At 38.1% G+C, this 25,242-nt stretch overlaps 1 protein-coding gene across 2 annotated transcripts in view; it reads left to right on the forward strand.

Annotated features, from left to right (window-relative positions):
* rab6ba (RAB6B, member RAS oncogene family a) overlaps positions 1-25,242 on the forward strand; it is a 90,478-nt gene that overhangs the window by 39,422 nt on the left and 25,814 nt on the right. Inside the window, exons 2-5 of one of the 2 annotated variants that reach the window (XM_088616635.1) lie at positions 4,100-4,158; positions 20,701-20,754; positions 21,087-21,213; positions 23,157-23,268. In XM_088616635.1, coding sequence (XP_088472761.1) covers positions 4,100-4,158; positions 20,701-20,754; positions 21,087-21,213; positions 23,157-23,268 — 352 coding nt within the window. The remainder of the gene's footprint in view (positions 1-4,099; positions 4,159-20,700; positions 20,755-21,086; positions 21,214-23,156; positions 23,269-25,242) is intronic. The other variant, XM_088616636.1, reaches the window with a different exon arrangement.

Here is a 25,242-nt window from a genome sequence, read left to right on the forward strand (position 1 = left end):
AAAATGCTTCTAGTTCAGTGTGTGAGCTAAAGCTGCTTAATGTTCACATCTTTCTGAGGGCTGACATGCAAAATGCAATGTCATTTGTTTCACATGTGTGAATTTATAGTTCGTAACAAAATTATAATTAGGACATTTTAGCATTAAGGGGTGAACATCAAATAATTGTGGCTTTATGGTGGCTTTTAATGAAATAACATTGTCATTAATTTATCAAACTCACTATGAAAAAGCATATCTCACACAAGTCCTCATGCAGTAGATGTATTCCATGGATAGTGTTAAACAGTTTACATAATAAGGCTTTGTTCTTGATAATTGATGTATGTGGGATAATCATTTGCTTGATTTGGATTCTTCTATGCTGGTCTTCATTTATCAAAATGAGGGTTTATTTCATTTCCAGATTATTTCAGAAAGAAATTTGTTGTAGTTGTTTGTTGTACACGAATATCATTGATATCGGTAAAAGAAAAGAGGGCTTCTACTTTTCCTCAAAAGCATTTGATTCCCAGGCATTTGCTGAATTAGATCTATACAGTATATTTATTCACGTATTTAGTCGTTCTCAGAGTTATTTCTCAATGACTTCGCATTTCCGATACAAACTGTGTTATGAAGCTGACTTCCAGTAGACTTTGGTGCTTTTGTGAAGGCATGGCTGACACAAGATTATGGTTTGATTGAAAAAGGTTCTTGTTTTTTAAAATAACAGTTTTAATTGATATAACCCTTGTAAATGGAAGGTACAAGACCAAGAGCAGAGATCAATACTACTCATACAGTATGCTTGAGCAACTCCAGAAAAAAATAATACAATTATGATAGATCGATCAGCTATTCATGGCATGTATTGCCATTCAATTAGTGTTACTCATAATTATTACAAACTAATTGCAGTGGTCTCAGGTGAAGTTGTTAACATTATTCAAGAATGATACATGTTGGCTTATATCAATAGATCAATAGAATAAACATAAATATTGTTGAAAATAAATTTGTTTACATATAAAAATATCAGTTAATAGTTGGTTTAAAGTTGGTTAAAAATGATACTGATATACTGAAAACAGCTGTGTACATCTGTTCAGAGAAACCACTGTATTTTGCAATGATTTTATCAACTTTCACTTACTGTTTATGTTACCTTTAAAAAAAAAGACATATATAGTAAAAATGTGTATCTTTGTTATACTATAGTCCCAGGCAAACCATCCAATTAACTGAAGCATAAAACACATTAGCCGTACTTTACCCAGATACCACATGAGAGCTAGTCCAGAATTAGCTTAGGCAGGAAACTGACTTTAATCAAAGGTGAATGTTTTTGCACATGCATGCCAGGCTGACACCTCATCTGCAGATGCACTGTTGCCTAGAAAACAGAGTACATTTTGTGCTGATATTCTGCTGCTGATGGGTCTCTCATTAGAGTTGGACAGTTTTTCCTCTTAAAGGATGTTCATCAGGTGTGGGTTGTGACTATATTAAGCAAGCGAGGATTTCAAATTCGATTTCAAAAGTGAGCAGCACAGTCCCTCCCCACAGTCTTTCTCTCCTTAGCAAGATAACATACGCATCAGACCTAACGGCTTGCATTCAGATGTGGACAGAGGAGAAAGGGACAGCAGTTTTGTGCGCATCTCTGTCAGGGGGGATGTGCCATTGAAAATCAACCAGAGAAAACCAGGATGAAAGTGACCCAGTCTTGTTGAGCAGGCCAGGCACTGAACAGCTACTGTATATTGAAATTGTTCTTCCTAACAAGAGCCCATCAGGTAAAAGAGCAGCTGCCTAAATGACTGAAAGACAGGACAGATGTGAACATCAGTCATCAACATTTCCCCATGGGTCCCATTGATAAGGCTGCATTTCAAATGCAACATGGGGGAGGAGAAAGATATGCACAAGGTCTACTGTACTCGTGCATTTAAAATATCCTCACATTTTGAAGAAGACCAGATGATTGTGGAGCAATGAAGACCTTGCGATGAAGCAGTTTTTTTGTGGGATAAAAAGTCTAAAAAATACGGCTCTGCATTTATTTGCAGGCTCTAATAAGGCCTTATGAGCCCTATTAATTTAAATCTTTTTCACTGTAAAATTCAACTGACTCTTGTCTACAGGGAAATTTGCATTTAAATAACTTGCTTCAGGCATATCTCACACAACCGCCACTGGGCTGTCATAGCCCCCTTGCGCTCAGTAATCAATACTGCTGTGCATGTTCTTCTGCCAATTCTGAATAAGCCACCTGCACTTAAATCTGTAATTCACATAGGTGAATTGGCATTTCTTAATTAAGGAATATGTAACATAATGATGAAATCAAAAATATTGTGCTTGCAACATTCCATCAGTATTTTGATGCCAGTAGCCATATCACTCTGCAACTCACAACTGGCAGCCCACTGAAGCTAAGGAGATGTGAGCCTGGTCAGTACTTGGATGGGAGACCTCCTGGGAAAAACTAAGGCTGCTGCTGGTGTTAGTTAGGCCAGCAGGGGGCGCTCACCCTGCGGCCTATGTGGGCCCTAATGCCCCAGTAAAGTGACGGGGACACTATACTGTAAACAGGCGCCATCCTTCGGATGAGACGTAAAACCAAGGTCCTGACTCTCTGTGGTCATTAAAAATCCCAGGGCGTTTCTCGAAAAGAGTAGGGGTGTAACCCCGGCGTCCTGGCCAAATTTCGCATTGGCCCTTACCAATCATGGTCTCCTAATAATCCCCATCTATGAATTGGCTTCATTACTCTGTTCTCCTCCCCACTGATAGCTGATGTGTGGTGAGCGTTCTGGTGCACTATGGCTGCCGTCGCATCATCCAGGTGGATGCTGCACATTGGTGGTGGTGGAGGGGAGTCCCCATTACCTGTAAAGCGCTTTGAGTGGAGTGTCCAGAAAAGCGCTATATAAGTGTAAGCAATTATTATTATTATTATTATTATTATTATTATTATTTTAGAGAATACACTGAGTGCACAGATATACAATACCTACAGTACTTCACACAACATTGACATTCAATCTGAACACAGTGATTGAAGTGATCAAAAGGTAATAAAACAAATTCATATAGAAAACAACTTTAGGACTCACTATGGATTTGTGTATTGTGTGAATGAGAGCTGTACTAAAACTAGTCCACTGGGCTGTGAACTAGGTGGCTGTTTTTATGTACTGATCAGTGGAATGAGTGGGAAGAAGATCCTCTTAAGTCAATGAAAAGAAAACAGTAAGAATGATTTGAAATATTATAGTCCTTATCTTTGGTTCAAGACCGCCAACATGCATTCAAATGTAGGCAGATTCATGGGAAATGACTACGTAGACCTCCCTATTGTAGTATTGCTATGTAAATTATGGTAGACCCATAGCACACAGTCACCCTGACATTAGCTTTCATTTTCATAGTGCTCATAAAACCGTGAAGGAAATAGAAAAACACCTTGCAGTGCAGTAGTAATCAGAGTTTTGGGTGTCCCATGCTGTGAGAGTTATAGATTTATGGGAAATTCTGAAATGAATTGGGTTTCTACCTGTAGGACATACTGGGTTTTTTTACATTTTGACTTATTTTATAATCTTTTTAAATCTAAATGATTAAAAAAATACTTCCTTTTATCACACTTTTAGGGGAGGAGGCTTGTAAGAACACCGTTTATTTTGGTTAATATAGTATCGCAGATATTAAAAGTAATTGGAGAATACAGTGCCCTGGTGTGTCTTGGGGCGTTACAGTCAGATATGAATGACTTATATGCTGTACAATCATTTAAAGCCTTCCTCAGTCAAATATAATAAATTATTTTTGTGCTTAACAAGTAAAATATAGAACCACAAAATGAAGTATCTTTCCTGATTAAATCAATCATTTGTATTGATTTATGCTGTTGGGCATTTTGTGAAAATAGCTTGAGTACCTGATAAGGGCCTCAAGGGTGACAGCAGTGTCCTACCCAGGATTTAAAACCACAATCTTCTGCTTACACGTCCAGAAGTGTTAACATTTATTGCATTGGATGTGTAGACAAATACAGCTGTGTGTTTAATTGAAACAGTGCCGTCTGTAACCTGTTTTTTGTGTTTCCTTGCAGTCGGAAAGACATCTCTGATCACACGATTCATGTATGACAGCTTTGACAACACATATCAGGTAATTTTTCCTTACTTCTTATGCTCAATGTACAGTAGTAAAAATGTCATTTTGTACTAATTAAATATCATCTGTTTTAACGTTGAACTCATCTACAGATTTCCCTTTATCTTCTATTGGAGGTATTTTAAATACATACATGGTTTTAGGTTTTTTTAAACTAGAGATAATTTGACTTGAGACCAGTCTGTTTGACTTCTCAACATCACCAACCAATAATAAAACCACTAAAACTTGACGTCCCTGAGACTAAATTGTGAACCTGGAACCTCCTTGGAATACCAGCATGTGAGGCAGGTTGGGGGAAACCTACTGCTTAAATTCATTTCTTGTTATTGTCTGGGGTTTACAAGCACTCGAAAGCTGCTTCAGCAGGAAGGTATTTGCATGTACGTATCCCATGCATTTCTCTGGCTAAAGGAGAAGGGCAGTGTTTAGACAAAGCGACTTACAAACTCAAGATTTATTTCCTTTCATCCTGAAAACAGCTTCAAAATAATATATATCTGATGTAAACAGGAAGCAGAGTTGAGTGTGATTTTCACTGAATGTCTGCACTGGAGATCCCACTGATCTCATGGTAGGTATTTTCCAGCACAGCAGCCAAATCAGAGAGAACAAAACAATAAAGAAACTGCCAAATTAAGTGGGACTTCCCAAACTTTTTAATACATATTTGTGCTTACTGTATATAGACATCTATACAGTATGTGTTTGTATATATGTACAGTAGGAATTTGTGTTAATATAAGGGAGTGTAGCTGGAATTTTCACTGGGTTCTGAGGTTGAAATACTGTACAGTAAGTGCCTCCCTGGGCCTTAATCACAGAGTCAGAAATTACAGAACTCATATGGCAAGCAAAGTACTTGAACAGACATGCACACCGATCAACCTACAAGGCTCCTACCCCCACAGTAGAGCCCACAGTATAATACATAACTAGTGACTTTTTCATTTACACCCTACCATTGTTGTATAATTTGCTCTAAGTGTTAATACAAGAAATAAACAACAAAGCATTGCTTATGTCCCTTGTTGTGCATTCAGAAAATAAGCCCGACTCTAATTAGGAGGGTTGTTTGTTTCTAAAGGGTCTTAACACTGTCATCTATACCTTGGAGTTTCCTGTCAGATCAGGTTTTTGTACCTGAATGTTATCTGCGTTCCTTGACATTAATTAAGATCTTTTGCCAGCGATAATCCCCTGAGAGTTTGTGTTGCTTCTTTGAGGAAGTGCAAACTGTCCAGATTCATTAACTTGACAGCCTTACTTGTAAAACAAGTCAAAAACTGTACAGCTCCTTCGGAACAGGAAAGAGTTCAGCAAATTCCCTCACGGCGACGTGAAGGTTAAGCAGCATATAATAATTTGTTCCAGTAAATAGATTTATTTCCTCTTATTTGGGACAATGTACTATTCATTTAAAAACAACAAACTACAAATAGGGAGTATATAATACAGATCTTTTAAACTCCCTACTATCTCTCTACTGTCACTCATACAAAATCTAATCTAGTTGCAGGTTTTATTTTGATATTAATAGAATTATACTCCCCAAATACAGGTTTGCAAAAGCACAAAATTACATTATCTCAGTCCTACATATTGTACATACCCCTTTATCTTAATAATGATGGAGAAATTCTGTTTTTCATAACCTAACATCATAAACATAATGATACTTTTACAGCTGTAGGTGACTAGGAAATGTCTCTAAATGTAACACCTGGCAGTGTAAACATTACCATCTTCAAAGCAGAGGAGAGGTTTGCTGAGATGTAGGGGCTCCTCTGATATACTGTACCTTGGTTTACCTAGGCTCAAGGATCTCAGCAGCTGGTGATTGTAGCCATGAAATCAAAAGACGCTTGCTTCTTGGGAGGAAATCTGGATAAGATATTAAAGTGCAAAGATATTACATTGTCAACAAAGATCCGTATAGTGAAAGCTATGGTCTTCCCTGTAGTAACATATGGATGTGAGAGTTCGACGGTAAGTAAGGCTGTGCGTCAGAAAATCGATACTTTTGAACTGTGGTGTTGGAGAAAATTGTTGAGAGCTCCTTGGACTGCACGAAGATCAAATCAGTCAATACACAAGGAAATAAACACAGATTTTTCGTTGGAAGGATTGATAGTAAAATTAAAACTCACATACTTTGGCCATATAATGCGAAGACGGGATTCACTGGAGAAGACTCTGATGGTGGGAAACATTGAAGGGAAAAGAAGAAGGGCTCGGAGAAGCAGTTGTTGACGGACAGGCCTGGCATGCTAAAGTCCATGAGGTCACGAAGAGTCAGACTCGACTAAACACACACACCTAGTTAAATAAGTTGTGGATAAAAGGTTGTCCATGAGCAGTCCAGAAACACACCATGTGAGATCACATTAAGACTAAAGAAAGAGCAGAAGCAGAGAGGACAGGAGAGAGAACAGAGGAGAGAAAGAAGGTCAGACCACAAGAGAGGAGTTGGAAACTTGAAGCTTGTGCCAGGGGAGAGCCACTACTTCATGATCATCCAAACAAAACCTGACTGGAGCTACGTATTTGATCCTTGCTAAAGAGAACTTGCTATTCTGTCTTTTTTAGAGAACTTGGGTTTCCTAATTGAAAGATACCTTGGTTAGAGGTGGTCTTTCCTGCTTGTGGCTGCATTTTTAGAATAGGGAAACATGCTCCCATTTATTTTAAGGCATACATGTTTGCAGAGAGAGAGAGATTAAACTGTTATATTGCATTTATTAAGAAAGCAGCTTATCTCTTATTTTGGCCTCTGTAGGCATTATTTAAGAGTTCAATACGTACTAGCGCCTTAACATACTGTAAATGTAGTGACTTGTATGTTGTGTTGTGTGTAGTTTAGTGTTTGTATTGTCATTGATAATAAATATTTGTTTAAACACATGTGCTTGGATTATTACTCTCTTCACCAAAACTGAGAACAAAGAACTCACGTGCCTCTAATTATATAAACAGTATATTCTGGATAAATCACTTACAAGTTGGGGATTTACTTATTTTACTCAGTCAGTACTGATATTCACCAGTTTTGAAACCCCCTATTTGTAATAGTACTAGTATTTTTGGGGGGATGTGAAGTGGTGACACCTACTTGTCTACTGTGGCCAGGGAATGCAACACTTAGCAGCTATACAAAAGTGCTGGGAAAAGGTCACTCACTGATGTCATGACTAGGTCCTTAAGTCCATTGCAGACACAATCTGAAAAGGGACTGGAGGCAGTAGGCATTAATGTCCCACCACAGAAGCCTTCACTTTTGATAGAGCTGGAGAACAGCTGAGGCAAACATCCAGACCAACTACAGATCTCCTTACAACAACTGGCACATGATGGTAGACTTGACACGGCAGTTAAACGTCAGTGAGCACATCAGAAATACTATTGTTTGGCCAGACATTGTACTGGTCTCAGGCACAATGAAACAGGTTATCATGCATGAGCTGACAGTGCCTTGACAGAATTGCTTGGAGGAAGAGAATGGCAGGAAGATGACTATTAGGAACTGGCCAGTGATTGCAAGTGGCAGGACTGGAAGACCAGTTGTGTGCCCATTGCTGAAGGGGATTTTGTATGTTAGCTATATCATGGGCAAACAGGAGAAGAACCTGTAAGGTCACAAACGTGCTGCAGAGAAAGCGTCCAAGGGTCTCTGGATCAGAAGGAGTGACCCTTACTGCCAATAGGCCAAAAGCTGAGGTGTGATCACTCCCAGCTTGTTCACCTGGGAGAGGGTGTCTGATGTTGAAAGGCCCGAAAGACCCCAGCTGGGAGTGATATGGTGTCCAAGAGTATTTAGAGAAGTAAATGCTAAATCTCTAAGGACTCTATTCCTTGATCTGGCCTCCTTTCCAAATTTTGTTCACTCAGCAACTTCTTTCCATTAAATTTCCATTAGGTGCCCTGAAGTAACGTGAACATCAAAGTTTTTACAGTGAGCTGAGGAAAGGGGACTAGATTAAAAAAAAGTGATAACCTATTCAGTATTCGTATTTTTTTTTTGTTTACATATAGGATCTTTCCATCTTTCCGTTGTGGCTTAAAAAGCAGGTAGTTTCCTGCATGTCTGTTGCTGCAAAATTAAATGATTAGTGATTCAGTAATTAAGCATTAGCCAGCTAATTTGCACATTGAATAATAATCCAGTTAATGGAGGCAATAACGCAAGTTCTGGTGGAAGACAAATGCCCCTTTTCCCTCATGCACACACATTGCCACATTACTGTAAGTATGACTCAGGCTTTCCTCCCTTGTGATCACTGCTCAGCAGCCCTCCACCATCTGCATTCCAATGTCATTGCGCCAGCCTCTTGGTTCGCTGTATTTGGAGGAGGCCAGGCACCTCATTATATAGCCAGGTCTTATTCCCTTGGCAAAGCAGATTAAAGCCAAAGACTTTACTTAACACATTAACTAAGACTAATACAGGGCTGCTTTGAAACTCTTTGACCTTTATTTTATAGTTACGGCACGGACACGTTTTTCTCAGTTCTCAACTACTACACCCTGGTATACACAGGTACAAACCATGAGGTCTCTAAAGTAGAGAATGCATGAGGATATAAGAAGTACACAGAAATATATACTGTATAATGTTTGACAAAGGAAGCTGACATGTTAATAAACATGCACCTTAATGCTGATGATAGTGGAATTTGTTGTGTGCCAGGCATTGTATTTGTAAACTAATTTCTGCCGCACTCTGGGGTCTTTGTGCGTCATTTGGACAGAAATGATGGCTGTCTGCCAAAGTCTGTCACAGCACAGTACATCACATTGCTTGAGAGATTGACACAGCAGAGCATTTTCAATATTCCCAATACTTATTTGTTGTGTTTTTATTGCTTCTCAGAGTATAAACCAATTTGTTTTGTGCGAATACAGCTAGGTGCATACTCATGTATATCTGGTTGCATAGCATTTCACTGACATGAAGTAAGTTACTCCAGGGTACAGAAGCAGTATTCCATGCTGTTTTGGGTTACAGCCCACAGCTCTGACCGCTATTTCATACATCTGCCAAAAACTGCACGCCTTTGATACACCACTTGGAGGCGCCACATACATGAAGCCTTAATGGTTTATGTTTAGAACCTTTACTTTGCCTTTGAGGAGAGACGCTTTTAGTTTTATTTAATGTGCATAGATAAGCACAGCTATCCACAGGGTGGACAACTGTTTCTTTCATGTGATAAGCAGGTTTAAAGGTTTATTTTTTGCAGCTTTCTAGATCCCTTGTGTGATCAAAACGAAAAAGAAAAACATTTTGTTTTAAATAGAATTTCACAATCTTAAATGTTTCTCAGGCAAACAAAAAATGTCAAATATGGCAAGTGTGGAGAATGGTGTAACTAAAAAAGTGGAGGTTTGTTATTCATTGGAGTGGTTTAACACATTTGCCCGCTTCCTTATCAAATAAAATTATAGGGTGACTAACAGGAGACCACCGGTCTCATCTTGCTCAGTTGATTATTAGTAGTTACTGATGGTTTAAATGTTTTATCCTTTTTCCAAAGCCATCTGGAGGTTTTCTCAATGGCTGCTTGTTTTCAACAGCATGGTGAACTCAGCAGACAGTGATCAGATGGGCAGGTATAGATGACAACGGTGTGTTGCCCTAAATATCACCACGCTTGTCTGTTGAGGTGACAAATCGGCACACCTGGCAAACAAGAGGCATTGAACGTGAAAGTACATCACGGTTCAGAATGTTTTAGAAGTCCCTCTGGGGATATCTAGTCTCTCCAGAAACAGTGAGTTATTTATCTGTACAGGTCTATGCCCTGGTGAATCTAATAGCTAAACAGGAATAATAATATCAGCCTGTGAGTTAAGAAATGGGCAGGGAGTGCTCATGTTGCACTTTGAATTTTACCCTTTTTTTTTCCTTGGCCGGTTCAGTATGCTGATCTTCAGTGTATTGAACTGATACAGTATAAGATAATATTAATATGCCTGGTTACAGTGGCTTTTCTTTACTGGGCTATCAAAGACAACATGGAGGCTGCTGTAAAATGTGCCTACTGTATAAAAGTAGCAGATCCAACACTGTTTAACAATATACATCAGTTTAATACTGTATTCTTAAAAATAGTGTTCTGCAGAGATATTTTCTTCTTTTCTATAACAGGTAGAATTTCCATCTGGTGGATGGGTGAAATTTAAATACCATTTAAGTATTAATTGGTATTAAATAATATTAAATGCCATTGTATACTTCCTCTTGACCCTGCCAATAGGAGAATGTATTGTCAACTTCTGGAGCTAATTACAGATCCTGAAAATTAATAAAGTGCAAATTTCCATGCTAGTATGAAATTTTTATTTTTGTGTTTTGCCCTTACACAAATACATTGAGAAAAACAAGTTTTAATATATTATATGTAAGGTCTCCATATATTAGTTGAATTGAAAGTTAATGAAAGTTGATATATTTTGGAGCTTCATCAACCTAATATACAGCATTGAATGAGTGAAATATGTTAGTCAGAAGGCATTGCCACTTGGACGCTTCCTGTCTCAGTTATTCCTGCTGCCATTATTTGGATGTCTACATTAAATCTTCGTTGTGTTAAGTATAAGTTGAGTTGATAACCTTATGTAACTCTGGTAAAAAGAAAAATACCAGTAAAACTTCTGAGAAAAGTATTGCGGATTCACAACCTTCATTTCCGTTTTGTTGAGATTACAGACATTCCTGATTTGGTTAGGTTACATGGATTGTATTTGTTGGCTATAGCACAGAGTCCACAAACCAGGCATCATAATGTACTGTATACTGTATACAGAACAGACGTTGTCTCCTCAGACGATGAGATTTTAATGTCATTTACTTTTCTGGAAATCCTTCATTGACAGTTAGCTGTGTAACTAATAGGAAAGGCCTTTCTGGGAGGACTCCTGAGGCCTCCAGACATTAATTAACAACTGTACACAGCAGCAAATCCATAACGTTAGTGTTGCATGGTTAATGTTGTCACTGCACATGTGTTCTGATTCAAAGGCACAAAGGAGGTTTGTGAATTATATCTATAAAAGTTGTGGGCCAGATTTCTCACCATTGTACAGTAGATCATGATTATAGATGGAAATGGTGCAAAAAACTGGATGCATCAATCTTTTCTCATCTATAATCTGCTCAGTAGGTTGTATTTTTCCATGTCTCTTGCTTCTAAATGGACAGACCTTCGTGGTCCACCATGCGTTTTGTGGAGTGGAATCTTTTTTAATTTTAATTTTTTTGCTGGTTTGCATTCAGTAAGATTGGAATTGTTGCTGTTATAAAATATTACCAGTGTTTGTCTTACTGTTTTGCATTGTAGTTAACAGATTTTCTGATTATGATAACTTTTTTTTCTGAATAGGATGTGCAAATGAAAAATGTGCTCTTTTATTCATTGTAAAGACCATAGAGAGATATAGACATAAACCTGTTTAATGTAAGTGGATTTCTGAAATGTTTTTTTTTTTAATTTCACGATTGGTGCATACTGAGGCCAAGATCCATTCAATAATTCTGATTGTAGAACTGCATTTACAAGGGAAATTGGCCAGGAGTTGAATTATCCTCTTATCTCCTTTAGAGATGATTGTGTGGGTAATTGGCTGATTATAGGAGGTATTGACTTGACTGGCATAGGGATGTGTGAATAATTACAGCAGCTCCAGAGGAATGCAGAGGAAACAAATCTCTGTGCTCCCACGTCCTCATCCCCTGACTAAACCCCTGTGGGACAGGGGGGCAGGATTAATGGCAACTGCAGAGATTTGTTTCCTAGCCTGGAAGGTTTGCTCAGACCGTTGTTTGGTTTTCTACACATATTAAAGGTCTCTGAGACCTTGAGAGAAAAAACAGATTGTCCAGTCTCTTAGGATTTGGAATCCCTGCATGCTTTGCACAGATTTGAGGCCCGAACGCTAAATCGATCCATTTCACATTGATGATTGATCTGTTTTAGTTATCAATTGTATATCATGTGTAATGCTAAAGTGTTCAATGCCAGTACCTTGGATTACTTAATAGCAGCACCTGTGAATTGTTGCACCTAAACCACAATATCTGTTGCAAATGGCTTTTAAGTTTCTGTTTCTTTCGCCCGGTAAGTCTTTGATCCACCTGGACAATTAGATTTTAAACTGCATAGGCAGTGTCTTTCCTGTTGAGGTGCTGTAGGGACCTCCTACAGTGTGACTAATTAATTGATGCAAAGAAAAGTGCTTTCATGCTGATTCGTGCTAGTCCATAACTTTACATTTTAACTCATAGCTATTCACAGTAATGTGTGTTTTTGTTTGCTCTTTGTGGAAAGAGCTTAAATAGTTACACCCTCACACCTGCAATATTTATCATTCATTCACAATGTCCCATTGATACAAATCTTCTTTTAAAAAATGATTCCTTAGATGTGGCTCCCTAGGAATATTTCTGCTTTGCCTCCACATGTAGGATTTACCTGCATTGCTGCTTGAAGCTGCTTGTTAATGAGCTTGTCTGGAAAGATTCTCATTGATTGTGTCAGCCTTGGGCCACTACCCCGAGATGTCTCAGTCAGGAAGAGCTAATTCAGTGTCATTCTGGCATGTCTCTACTGTCCATACTGCAATCAATGTGCCCTGTTTTGACCCTGATATGTCATGAGAAGATTTAGAGCAAAATAAAATCTGTAGAGCTCAGGAGCATTGTGAAACATTCTCATGTCACTTTGAAGGTACAAATAACAAAACATTTAGATGTAATGCTCTGCATCATTTTATGTTTCTAAAAGCACTAAAAAGACCACATTCAACTATTATAATCTAATCAATAGGGTTTAATTAGTTGTTGCAGGTTGTTTGCTGCGGTCCAGAAAGAAATGGGTTATTGATGTTCTATTGGCAAATTGCCAACGGTGACATCACCAACACACTACTGCATGTCTTCCTTTAAATGTATTCATTTTAGGCTTTAGCTGCAAAAGTTGTGGCCTGCTTTGGAGATTTCATTTCTTTCGCAACTCATGGAAAATTAAAAATACATGTAAAAGGTTTCCTAACATAAGAATGGATGTTAGATTGTACACAATAAAGATCATTGTACATTCAGTATTTATATACTGTACAGTATGTAATTACATGGAAACATGGCAAGTCAGAAATGCATTACATTTTAAAACAGGTCTCAGTAATGTGGTAACTATGATAGGCGGGCTGAGCAGCCTGTAACCAGGAACACTCATCTTATTTCTCCTACTTATTTACAATCCTCTCTTTGTTTCTTTTTTTTATGGCGGCTGTAAATCATCTTATCCGAAGACACGTTTAATTGGGTTTTCAACTGGCAAATTGAAGATTTTGTCTTTAAACAACTGTGTATGTCTGCTGAACAGGTGTGAAAGGACTCATTGATCATAAAAGCACCACTTTGCAGTTCAAATTGTTCATCAGCTTTGAGGTAGTAGCCCCTCTATGTGCTGAATGAGTGTTAAAAGGGGTGGGTTTGAAAATGGAAGATGCAACTTTTTGTGTTTTTGAGTGTTGTCATTAAATCAGATTCAACAGATTTCTTATAGCTGTTTAGGCTATTGTGGAATCTGAAGTAGAGTTATTATAAGCTATACCCACCGTGCCACATTGCTAATGCTAGTTAGTCATGCTGCTCCATAGCAAGTCACTGCAATGATAAGCAACGAGATTATCTGTAAATTAAAAGCTTTATTTTAGTGACTTTGAATGAGGTTTCTGTATCATTTAATCTATGAATAGTTTTATTTCAATATGGGCATTAATTAGGAAAACTAATTAATTAATTGGAGCAAGAGAAAATATATTTTTTCAGTCCTTGACTATTTCTCTGGAACAAACCGGTTGCCAGTATTCACCAGTCATGTGAATCGAGTATTTGATTTCTGCTTTGCGCAAGTGAAGGCCACATCCACATTTTTTGTTATACGACTGCTGTAGAAATAGCCTCCATGACCTTTCCACGACCATCGATTTGTGGTTTGGAGTAGTTTAGTATGCAGATTGTAAACGTGCTGTACTGCATTCTTACAAAGCAGAATCAAGTGACAAAGAACACTGGATTAAATAAAAAGACAAAGGGTGATACTATGTAGTAGTGAGTTAGTGATAGCTGTTGTGGATCAAATGAACTACAGTTTATGGCAGTTTCCCATTATTTCGTCTCCTTGTAATCCTCTTCCCCCTCTCTAAGAAACTATTTTTTTGTCAAGAGCTGGCAGATACTGAGAGGAGTGGGGGTAGATCTGCAGGCACCTTATTAAAAATGTTGGCTGGTCATGTAGCTTCTCTTTTCCTTTCTGATGGCATGGAGCAGGAGATAAATCACCTTTCTTTTGTTTTTAAGCTAGAAGGTCGTCCTGACAGCTTTAGGTATTGTAGGAACAGATGATAGAGACTGGTGAAGAACACAAGGGCTTTCTGTCTGCAGCAGATGCATTGAAAAGAGGTGGTGGAATGCAAATTAGATAGAGCTGCCACCAGGCAAGGTTTTCTACAGCCACATTGTCACAGGTGCAACTGTGAGGCATAGAGCCATTTTAATGAAATATCACAGTGAGTCTACTTTCCTGGAACACTACCACATTTTTCATTAGAAGATTAGTCCTTTCAGAATCTTTGAAGTGAATAATTACATGTTTTTAGTCTTACCCATATTTTTGTTTTCTGCACCAAGTGATCATGCGGTGCCATCTTAGTGTTTTCATCTGCAAATCCACACCCAACGCATTATTTCATTTTTTTTTCTAGCAAGACTGTGTGACATGTTGAATTCTTAACAAAATATTTTTCCTTTTTTACCCATGATAATGCAAATAAATATTCGGGGGCGAGGAATAACAGCCATCTTAGTTGCCTTGACCTTTTCCATGATATCCAATTATCTTAATAATATTCTGTAAAGCATGATATGTAAAATAATTTTCCGCTAGGAATTGTTTGTAAGACTTGGAAAACCTAGACCTTAGGGGTGTTACTCATAACAGCAGTTTGTGATTTGTGTTATGTACACACTAGTAAGTTGCCAAGAGCTTTGATCAGGATTTACATCTCAAGCGTTTGTGACACCATAGAGAGAGCAGTATTGGAATATCCGCATATCAGAACATACGAAAGATCACAAACGAGAGCAATCCATTAGACCTGTTTAGCCTGTTTTGGTGGCTAGTAGCTGAGGATTCCAGGGGTTTTCACCCAGTCACGTCTTGACAGGAACAGTTGGTTCATATGGAATTTTTGGAGAGATAAGCGGTTGTTTTCTGAGAGAACAAAGTCTTACCTCTTTTTTTGTGCCAGAGAGTGGTGCTCTCCCTGCGGCAGCCCTCATTGCCAAGGAAACCAAGAGCGCAGCCTGCGTGTTTGAGATGCAGATTCTAGATACATTCAGCAGGCAGGCCAGAGCTCCCTGCTGGGTGGCTGATGTAAAGAGCCTGAGAGTGCGAAGGTACTGGTGCAAAGTTTCTGAAAAATTGGAGCTGAGTCGTCAGATTGAGCCTTTGTAATAGGACTCTAAAACAAGACCGAGTTCTCTAATGGAGAAAAACAACACTTTGGTGAGGGGGAAAAATGTTGCAGAAAAAGCTAACCTGCTTAGCAAATTATTTTAGTTTTATGAGCCTGTTATCCACCATACCTGGAAAATTTCTGGCAAATACAAAAATGTACCTTTATGAGCATTTTTAAGGGGTAAAGAAATGCAAGTTATATCCAAAAAGGGAAAAGCAAAAATATCCTTGAGTTATTCTGTGCCGTGTAAATGCATTTCCTTTTGCCGATCAATTTTTAAGGTTTTCTGACTTAAGGATTCTGACTAAATTCTTCCATAGTAAAGCCTCAGTTGCTTGCATGCTGTTTTCGTGACGAAATAAGATCCATTCTTAAAAGAACTGAAATTTCGACCATAGAAGTCTGAAGAATATTATTGTCATAACCTGCTGCACATACTGTTCATATTTAGGTTGGATGACGCACTTGTCAATAGAGCAAAGAATTCCCTTCAACATGAACATTTTCATCTGAGAAACACCTACAGTAGGAGGTTGTGTTAAAGGACATGGGTCATTATTACATGTTTGAACAGTGATTTTCCCTTTTCACATGTTCTCAGTCTTGTTGGCCTATAGCATCAAGTTTCTCAGCTAATTCAAATTTCTAACCATTGCTGTTAAACACAGGTCTCACCCAGTGTGTATGGATAGCTAAAACAGATTTTAAAAAGTGTTAATTCTGCTGTAATATTTAACTCTCCTTGAATCTGTCTTTGATTGAGGGAGGCTTTGCTCGATTTTATTATCCAATGTGCAACACACATTATGAAACTCTTGGACATTTAGAGCATTTTCTATAAAAGAAAATGAAAGGACAAGAAAGTATGAGGAGTTTTGTGTGAAATCAGAATTAACATGTTTTCTGAATTTTGAAGTTACCTGAAATTGTTACTATACAGTTCAAGTATTTCCCTTAGAACAGAAACAAGAAATAAAAGCCCTATGATCTACTTCTTTTTTGTAGAAAACAACTCTATTTTTGTCCTTATTAATGGCACAGCTGTAAAAAGGGTGATGTTCTGGGTAACATGCTCAGTACATTTATTCTCATTAGTGTAACTGATCAAAGACAGATACTTTTTGAGAAACAAGTCACATTGGCAGGGAGCTTTGAAATTAATGTGATTCAACTCCAGAAATTATACAGCATGGCCCCTGGTTGTGACCTGCTGCTGCTATCCCTTCCTCTTATACAATCATAAAACGACATGAAGATAAAGAAAAAAAAACTTTTTGATTAAGGGCTCCAAAAGAGCTTGTTTTGCTTGCAGCTTTTATCCTATGAAAATACCCTCAAGGATTCTTTCTTCAAGTGTAGACTTCAGAACTAGGGAATATTCACTAAATGTCATCTGATCCTGCAATATTTTTTAACATTCTCTGTTGCCGTTTTAATATGCATACATCCATGCATTTTTCTTTCTTCTTCATTATTTTTTAAACAATTGCTATTCTCCCACCTCCTCTTCTTGATGGCTACCTAAGATAAGATAAGATCACTTTATTGGCCATATACAATTTCTTGTGTTAGGAATTTGTCTTTTCACATACCCCAGCTTCCTCTCCATGAGACACACATGAAGGGAGAGAGACGCATGGGGTCAGAGCACAGGGTCAGCCATTTATACGGCACACCTGGATCAGTTTGGGGTTAAGGGCCTTGCGCAGGGGCCCAACAGAGTAGGATTCCTCTGCCAGCCACAGGATTTGAACCAGCAATTTTCCAGCCACAGGCACAGATCCTTAACCACAGAGCCACCACACTGACCCGGAGGTACATGTACCTGTATATTGTTCTCTGGGTTTTTGAAATTTTGGGGTATGTGGATCGTTAAAACCCACATAAAGAGGTTACAAACATTCCACTCCATAGATGAAGAGCTTTACCATGTTGTTATTCCCTCATGGCTTCTTGAAGTGCTTTTCGTTTCCGTTCCCTTCCCCTAGTGCTCTCACACCTCTCTTCACACGACCTGTTAGTCCAGCATTGCTATACTGTTTTTCAGAAGGAGACACACGCGTACAGTACCTCAATGTAGTGACCACAGCATTTCATTTTGACCTGAGGACAACATGTAACAGATATTTCCCTATCTTGTTCACAAAAACTGATTTGACAAATGTCAATAGAAGTGTGGAGATACTGTACATTATACTGTGGGAATATCAACGTGTCTACTTGCGATGCCTGCATCATCACGTATCGCTTTGTTTTCTTCATGTGACTTTAACAAAGTAAATTTTTTCAGATATAACATGCATGTTTCAGGATAGCCTTGGCTGGTAGGGCAGCCTGTGAAAAAACATTAAATATGATTCTAACACACATATTCCTCAACAGGAATTCAGGCCTGAGCAAAATCAATTGGAAAATGGTTAAAACAGAATTTCTTTAATATAACATTTGTCTGCATACCGTGTCTTGTATTTGAACTTTATCCTAAGGCTGAATTTTCAATCTTGAATCTTGGTTATATAACTTGAGCAAAATAAAACAAAAAAATTAAAGGGGTGAAGTTCGCATAGTAGCATACTGACCTTTTGTGACAACGTTGGTAATCAACCGAAAAAAAACTGTGGCCATTTTCCAAATAACATTATTCCCTAAGTGAAACCATACACATAGTTTGACTGATTCATGACTGAACACAATGTGGTTGTTTCATTTTTGTGATGTGCCAAACCAGTGTAGTCTAAATGATATATCATATAATAGTTTTGCAAACCTAAATGTTAGGCGAGAGAAGCTATGTTTGACAATGCCATATTATATACGTAAACTATTATAATATGCACAGAAGCAAATCCAGCTTTCAAGGACAAGATCATCAATAGGTTACGCAGATAGGCCAATACCAAAGATCCTATCATACAAGCCATGCAAAGGCTGATTGATTAAGTCATATTAATATTTTTTATGCATGCTGTATTTAAATATCATCTTACAATATGAGACTTCTGTCATGCTTGTGCTGGTGGAGAGCCCAGTTGGTTCCCTCTTCCTGTATTCTACTGGTATTCTGTTGGCAGACAGCTTATGGATAACTCCTGCAGCCCTGGATAAGTTCCCCTTGTGTTGTTATCAGTAATTGTGTTTGTCAGATGCAGGCCTTATCTTCCTTGACAAGATTATCCACAAAAGCTGTTTATTCCTGCAACTGACATGCATGACTGGCATGCTTTGTTATTTGCTGTGGGGAATTCACTGGCTTGACTCCCTCTGTAAACAGGATCTCAATCAATACCGTTATTCTTTTCATTCTTCCTTATTTCTTTGAGTTAAAATGATGGAGCCCGCTCCCACCGAGAAGGGAAAAGAATTAAGCCATAGGCTTTCTGTTCTGTACTGATACTTGCTGATGCACATTTTAAGCCCCACTTGAAGCACTTTGAAAGCATTTGGAAGAAGTTGCTTTGAACAAACAGTATAACGGGCCAGAATGATTGTAGACACTTCCCAAGTCTGGAGGTACACTGAATTGCTTCCTTGTAAGGTGTGCACTAAGGTGATGGAGCAAATATGTTTGGATTTATTTTTTTGGTGCTTGTATGAGGAGTCATAAAGTGCTATGTCAGTTTGCAAGAGAATAACTAGAAAAAAGTCTTCTTTCTTCATCAATATCAGGCCTGCCATGTTTTGTCTGATTTAAAAATCACTGTCTGGAAAAGCATCCTTTTGCCTTGTATACCCGTTTATACGGTATGACGCTATAATGCTTATCTTGTTAAATAAACACTTTGCCTCTTTGTTCCACTTTACTGCCACCCTGTGGCCTCCCTTCTTTCATCATTTAGGATTATAGTGACTGTATTTCAACAGCAGTTTAGATGCTGTGTCTGAAAATGTGCATGACCTTATAGTAGCCTGACCAGCTCTTCGGTTTCCTCGGTTCTGCTAGCATGAATCTGACACCAAAGAGAACTTTAAATCCTGCTGGGATTGTGTGCACATCTGGGCATCACAAAACCATAACCTAAGTGTGTTGGAGCTCTTACAATACCCTTTAATTTCTTTTTGAAACATCCAGGAAGCTTCTCTGTGTCTGACCTATAAACTAAACCAACACAAGTGTTCATACTTACAATATAGCTTCATACTGGCCTCTCCACAGCCTCATGGTCATAGAGTCCTTCTTGCTTTGTTCCCCCGAAGTGACCTTTGCCCCTCGTAGGGTTAACTGTGGGAACTGTAGACATTTGTTGACTCTCCTAGCTACTACAAGGTGTCTGGGTCCCTCATAATGTCTGGGTCCCTCCACCCTCAGGGGAAGAGCAGTGGCTCTGTGGCTGGAAGGTTGCCGGTTCAAATCCTGTAGCCGGCAGAGGAATCCTACTCCGTTTGGCCCCTGAGCAAGGCCCTTAACCCCAACTGCTCCAGGGGTGCTGTACAATGGCTGGCCCTGCGCTCTGACCCCAAGCTTCTCTGCCAGTCTGTGTCTCATGGAGAGCAGGCTAGGGTATGCGAAAAAGACAAATCCCTAATGCAAGAAATTGTATAGGGCTAATAAAGTGATCTTATCTTATTTAATGTTGCAGTAAGCTGCAAGATCTTATATTTCAAGAGTGTTATGTATTCACAGAAGGAAGGGGCAATTATTGAAAGGTTTTGTTCATTTTTTCTCTCGAGCCAAACTAATGCTTTGTAAGTTATGGTGTAGCCTTGTCAAAGACTTGACCTTCATGCATTTAGAGGATAACAGGGTCCAGTGTGTTATACAATAGAGACTACTATTGATCAGTCAAGTGCAGGAGATGTCCAGCACTTGCCAGCACCCTCCCCTGCAGCACAAAGATGGAAGGACAATGTATTATTAAATTGAAGTATAGTGCATTGATTAAAATCTAGATATCTAGTTAAATTAATGTGATTTTAAAAAACATTTTAATAATGCTTGTTTTTTTTCTGCAGTGACTGTTAGAAAAATACTTTTTCATTTTTCATTCTTAACTCTTCTTTTAACGTTCATTGCAGGCAACAATTGGAATTGACTTTCTATCAAAAACCATGTACTTAGAAGACCGAACAGTAAGTAAATATGCCATTTCCCTCTATTACATGGAGTGTCATCAAAATGTTTTGTCTTGCAAAAATAATCGATTTAGCAATATAATAAGCCTTACTGTGACAACACATTATGAACACCTTATTTTTATACAGGAATTTACCCCCAAATAAAGGCTTTCTTTTTCCCTTTAAAAGGAGGAATTCTATATTGATGTTCATTTCTTAAACATCACTTATAGTATATATTATATACAGTTTCTGTATATTCTATACAGTACCCTCTCTGACTTTATTAAGAGGATTGAACATTGCTTAGGCTGCGGATTAATGAACAATGATCTCACCCTGCTTAGCCCTGTTCCTCTGAACTCCAGGTGAGGTTGCAGTTGTGGGACACAGCTGGCCAGGAGCGCTTCCGAAGTTTGATTCCCAGCTATATCCGGGACTCAACTGTAGCAGTGGTGGTTTATGACATTACAAGTGAGTGTGGTTTTCCTTGATTTCTGAAGGTAACTAGTAAAGAAATGCTACAAATGTATCTGTCTCATACACTAGTATTGACTGCTTTTGCAAAAACTGGCAAAGGACTTTGTAGTTCGTGGTTCATTTTTTATAGTACTTTTATAGTATTTCTTCACTTCCTATTCTATTCCCTAGTACAGGAGTCCAAAACAAAATCAGCTATTTTAAGTAGTTACCTCTGAACTTTTACTGATTTCCAGGCCTCCTCTTGATGGTATAAACATTTCTTACCACCTTTGCTGCTCCCCAGAATACAGATTGCCCTTGTAATAACACCTATCATACTGATCTCAGAGCCAAGAGAAGAGATTACTTCTTTAACCTTCTGCAATATACTGTACCATATTTCTCAGAAGTCCTTATGACATATTTATTTGCTGTGCACCCTGGATTATGATAACATGAAAAATGGGCTTCAGTGTTTGGAAACTTTAGAAACTAGGAAGCTGAGAGAAAAGACAGGCGTTTCTTTTCCTTTTGTTTGTAATAAACAGCCATTGAAAAGTAATCAGTTAAATTCCGTAAGATAGCTTTATAATTTCCTCTTGTAATGCCACTGTGGTATGCAGGATTTATTATACAATTTTTGCTTGTCTTTTTTACTGTTGTAGAAATAGTTTTTCATAAATCATCCTTCATTCTGTGTTCACAAGTTGTTTTGTTATTCAACTAGAACCTAATGCCGTGACACCATGAAGCTGTCCCAGTGGGGCTCCTTTCAGATTTTTTTAAAAGAAGTAGACAGTTTCATTGTCTTGAAATCCCACTGTAGCGATCAGGGCTGGAGTTTAATATGTTTCCAAGCAAGAGAAATGGGCTACATAAGGATCCTGGCTCCCAGGAGATGAACTGCAAACTCTGTTTCATACGCAAAACAATGCCAGCGTGCTTAGATGATTTATGTTCACTTTTAAATAAAATATAGCTCTTTTCTAACCACTTAAGAACAAAACAACCCTTCACATGCATGTAAATATGTAGGTACTATATATGAGAAAATTCAGAAGAAATCAGGGTCTCTTAAAAAAGAAATGATGGTTATCGTTCTACCCAAGGAATGGAGATGTTTAATCTGCTTTGTAACATCTGGACAAAGGTTCTTTCAGTATTTTGTTCCTAAAAGGAATTTTAAATCTTTAACAGTAACAAATGCTATTGTAATGATTAAGAGATCCTTAACAGTTAATTAAAAAATAGTGACAGAAAGATATATGAGTAGCCGCACTGATTGAATGAAAACTTGGCAAATCCCATCAGTAACAAAAGTCTTTTCAAGCATGTACAATGATTTGAAAACATCACTGATATTTTAGTAAAAAGGTAAGGCTTTGGCTTTTGTGAAATCATCTGTTGATTTAAATCCAAGGTGATGGGTTGGTAATGGCAACAAAAATACAAGAGTAAAGACATTTACTACATTTCTCTAAATGCTAAATGTATTTCATCACTACTCAATTTTAAATGAACATTGAGACACACTGAAGCAGAAGGAGTAGGAAAACTTCTGAACAAATTCCAAAATCACTAATCCCTGTCAAATTTCTCAGATCCTCAGATACCAAATATGATTTTGTATGACTCTTCCCAGGTCATGTCAAAACACTAAGAAACATAATATTTAATGTGTAACTATTGGGAACTGATGTCTCCTCCTCCTCCTGTATGTCTCTGAAGTTTGTTCAAGTATTTTTGATTGTAATGGGTTTTGATAATGGTTCCACACGGATGACTTTGAGACAAAGTAGACCCTTTTCAATGTGGAGATCTGTTAATATCTGAATCTTTTTAATCCAGCAGGGTGCTCCTTTATTGAAACTGGAGACAAGTAAGTTAAAACCAGTCATGCACGTGTTTTCCTATGTGGGTCGTTGACACTGTAATGTGTCCCCTATTCTCAACAGATGTGAATTCATTCCAGCAGACTTCCAAATGGATAGACGATGTCAGGACAGAAAGAGGGAGTGACGTCATCATCATGTTAGTGGGCAACAAAACAGACCTGGCAGATAAACGGTGAGTGTGTTTTATGTTTGTGGTGATGAGTGTAATGGATCTTCTGTTACCCACTCAGTTTTAGGACAAGCTTGTCACACGCAAAATACATTTTCTATTATGTCCATCTTTTCTTGACATACTGCGAGGTGAATCCTGAAAAGAATAGAGACAAATTCAAGTCCTCTGTGTGAAATGGTTCATTCCTGTGCATTTGATGAGGCTTATGGATACCACGGTTTCAGGTATTGTCTAAAGTGAAGGTAAAACTGTCTAAAAGTACAGTATGTGCCTCTTGACACTGTTGTGGTTGAGCGTAGTGGAAAACATAATAGAACTTGACAAACCTAGTTACTGCATTAATTTATTTTCTCAGAATACAGAATCTTTGTCATATTATCCATATTCATGTTGATAAATCTGTTTAGTATTAGGAAAGCTGAGTCTACAAAGAAGTAGAAATGCGGGATAGAATATAACGTAATTCAACATTTATTTTTTCACATTCTTTAATATAAACCCCAGAAAAAAGGAATAAAACCCTTCAACTGCTTATAAATGGTCGTTAATGTTGAACTGAAGCCTCAGGCAAATAACCGATGCAGTTCAATTACTGGTCATTTGCTACAGTTTAATTAAAATGAATCTCCGGGGGATAAGAGCTTTTTGATTACAAGTTATAAATGCACTAGATGCAAAAGTATTTAAGGTGGATAATGCATTAAAAGTATACCACTAAAGCTTTTCTTTAAAAGCCTGACCTTTTCCCAATCAGTTCTTAATTAACAGTACTGGATATATAATGTTTCAGAATTTCCATTCAGGAGTGGAAACTACTAACACCTGGTTCTCCTCCTACTTTGCTCATCGCACTTACTGTGTCTCCTGGCCAGGCTTGCTCTCTACAGTATGTATTAATCATGCTCCACAGGTGTTCCCCAAGGCTCTGTGCTGGGTACCCTGCTGTTCTCTTTACACCTGCTCCCTTGGACCTCTGATCTCCTGCCATGGCTTTTCATACTACCTTCATGAAGATTATTTTGTGATCTTTTTTTCCTTGGCGCTGATATCCTTGTCTCCTCCTGTATTGACGCCTGCATCTCAGTCATCTCCTTCTGTCTGCAGGCCCATCATCTCAAACCTGTCCAAAGTCTCACCTCTTTTCCTGTCCTTCCTTTCTTTCTTCTTGTCTTTCTTCTGTGAACCGTCTCTTGACTCCACCATTCTCTCTCCTTCCTTCTCTACCTAAATCCTCAGTGTCATTCTTGAACCCTGTGTTTCTTATAGCCACCGAATTTCTACTCTGACCCAATGTTACCAGTGGTGATGTCATAACTATTTCGGCTAAGAGAACTTTTTGGCATATTCTCAAGACTCTCAAGATTCTCAGTGTGTTTAGCCATGACTTCTTGGTTTAACAGAAATACTAGTTGGTGAAACTGTATGAATAAAATACTAAACACAGGTGATTGTCTTTTGCAAACTGATTTTGCTGAAGTATATTTTGCTGCATATTTACAGTTAATTGTTCCAATTATTTAACACAATGTAATATTATTTTATCATTGTTTTTGCTAATTTCATTTAACAACTAATACAATTGAACTGGATAAATTACCACAGTTACGGAACTTGAGTAGTACCTACTGTAAATGAGCTGTTCATATTTCATCATATGTTCATGTAGCCCTTTGTGAAATTTTTAAAAAGGTTTTCTCAAAATCTTAATTACTTAACCACACAAATACAAGTATATCATATAAGTGTTATATTACTTGTGCATCAATATCGGTGCCCGTGAGGTTAAGTACAGAGCTCTTGAACTGAGGGGTTTGCAGTAGCTCTTCAGAATGCAGAATGAAAAAAGACACATAAATTAATGGCTGGGAAGGTTGTAGAAGTCCATCTGAATTAAACTGCACATCCTATGAATCCCATGATATCACAGCATGTAATACTCAGGGCTCCACTGTGACAAAATTCAAGAATTACTTC

Source organism: Lepisosteus platostomus, chromosome 2 (assembly GCF_059453375.1).
Source record: "Lepisosteus platostomus isolate fLepPlt1 chromosome 2, fLepPlt1.hap1, whole genome shotgun sequence".
Lineage (NCBI taxonomy): Eukaryota > Metazoa > Chordata > Actinopteri > Semionotiformes > Lepisosteidae > Lepisosteus > Lepisosteus platostomus.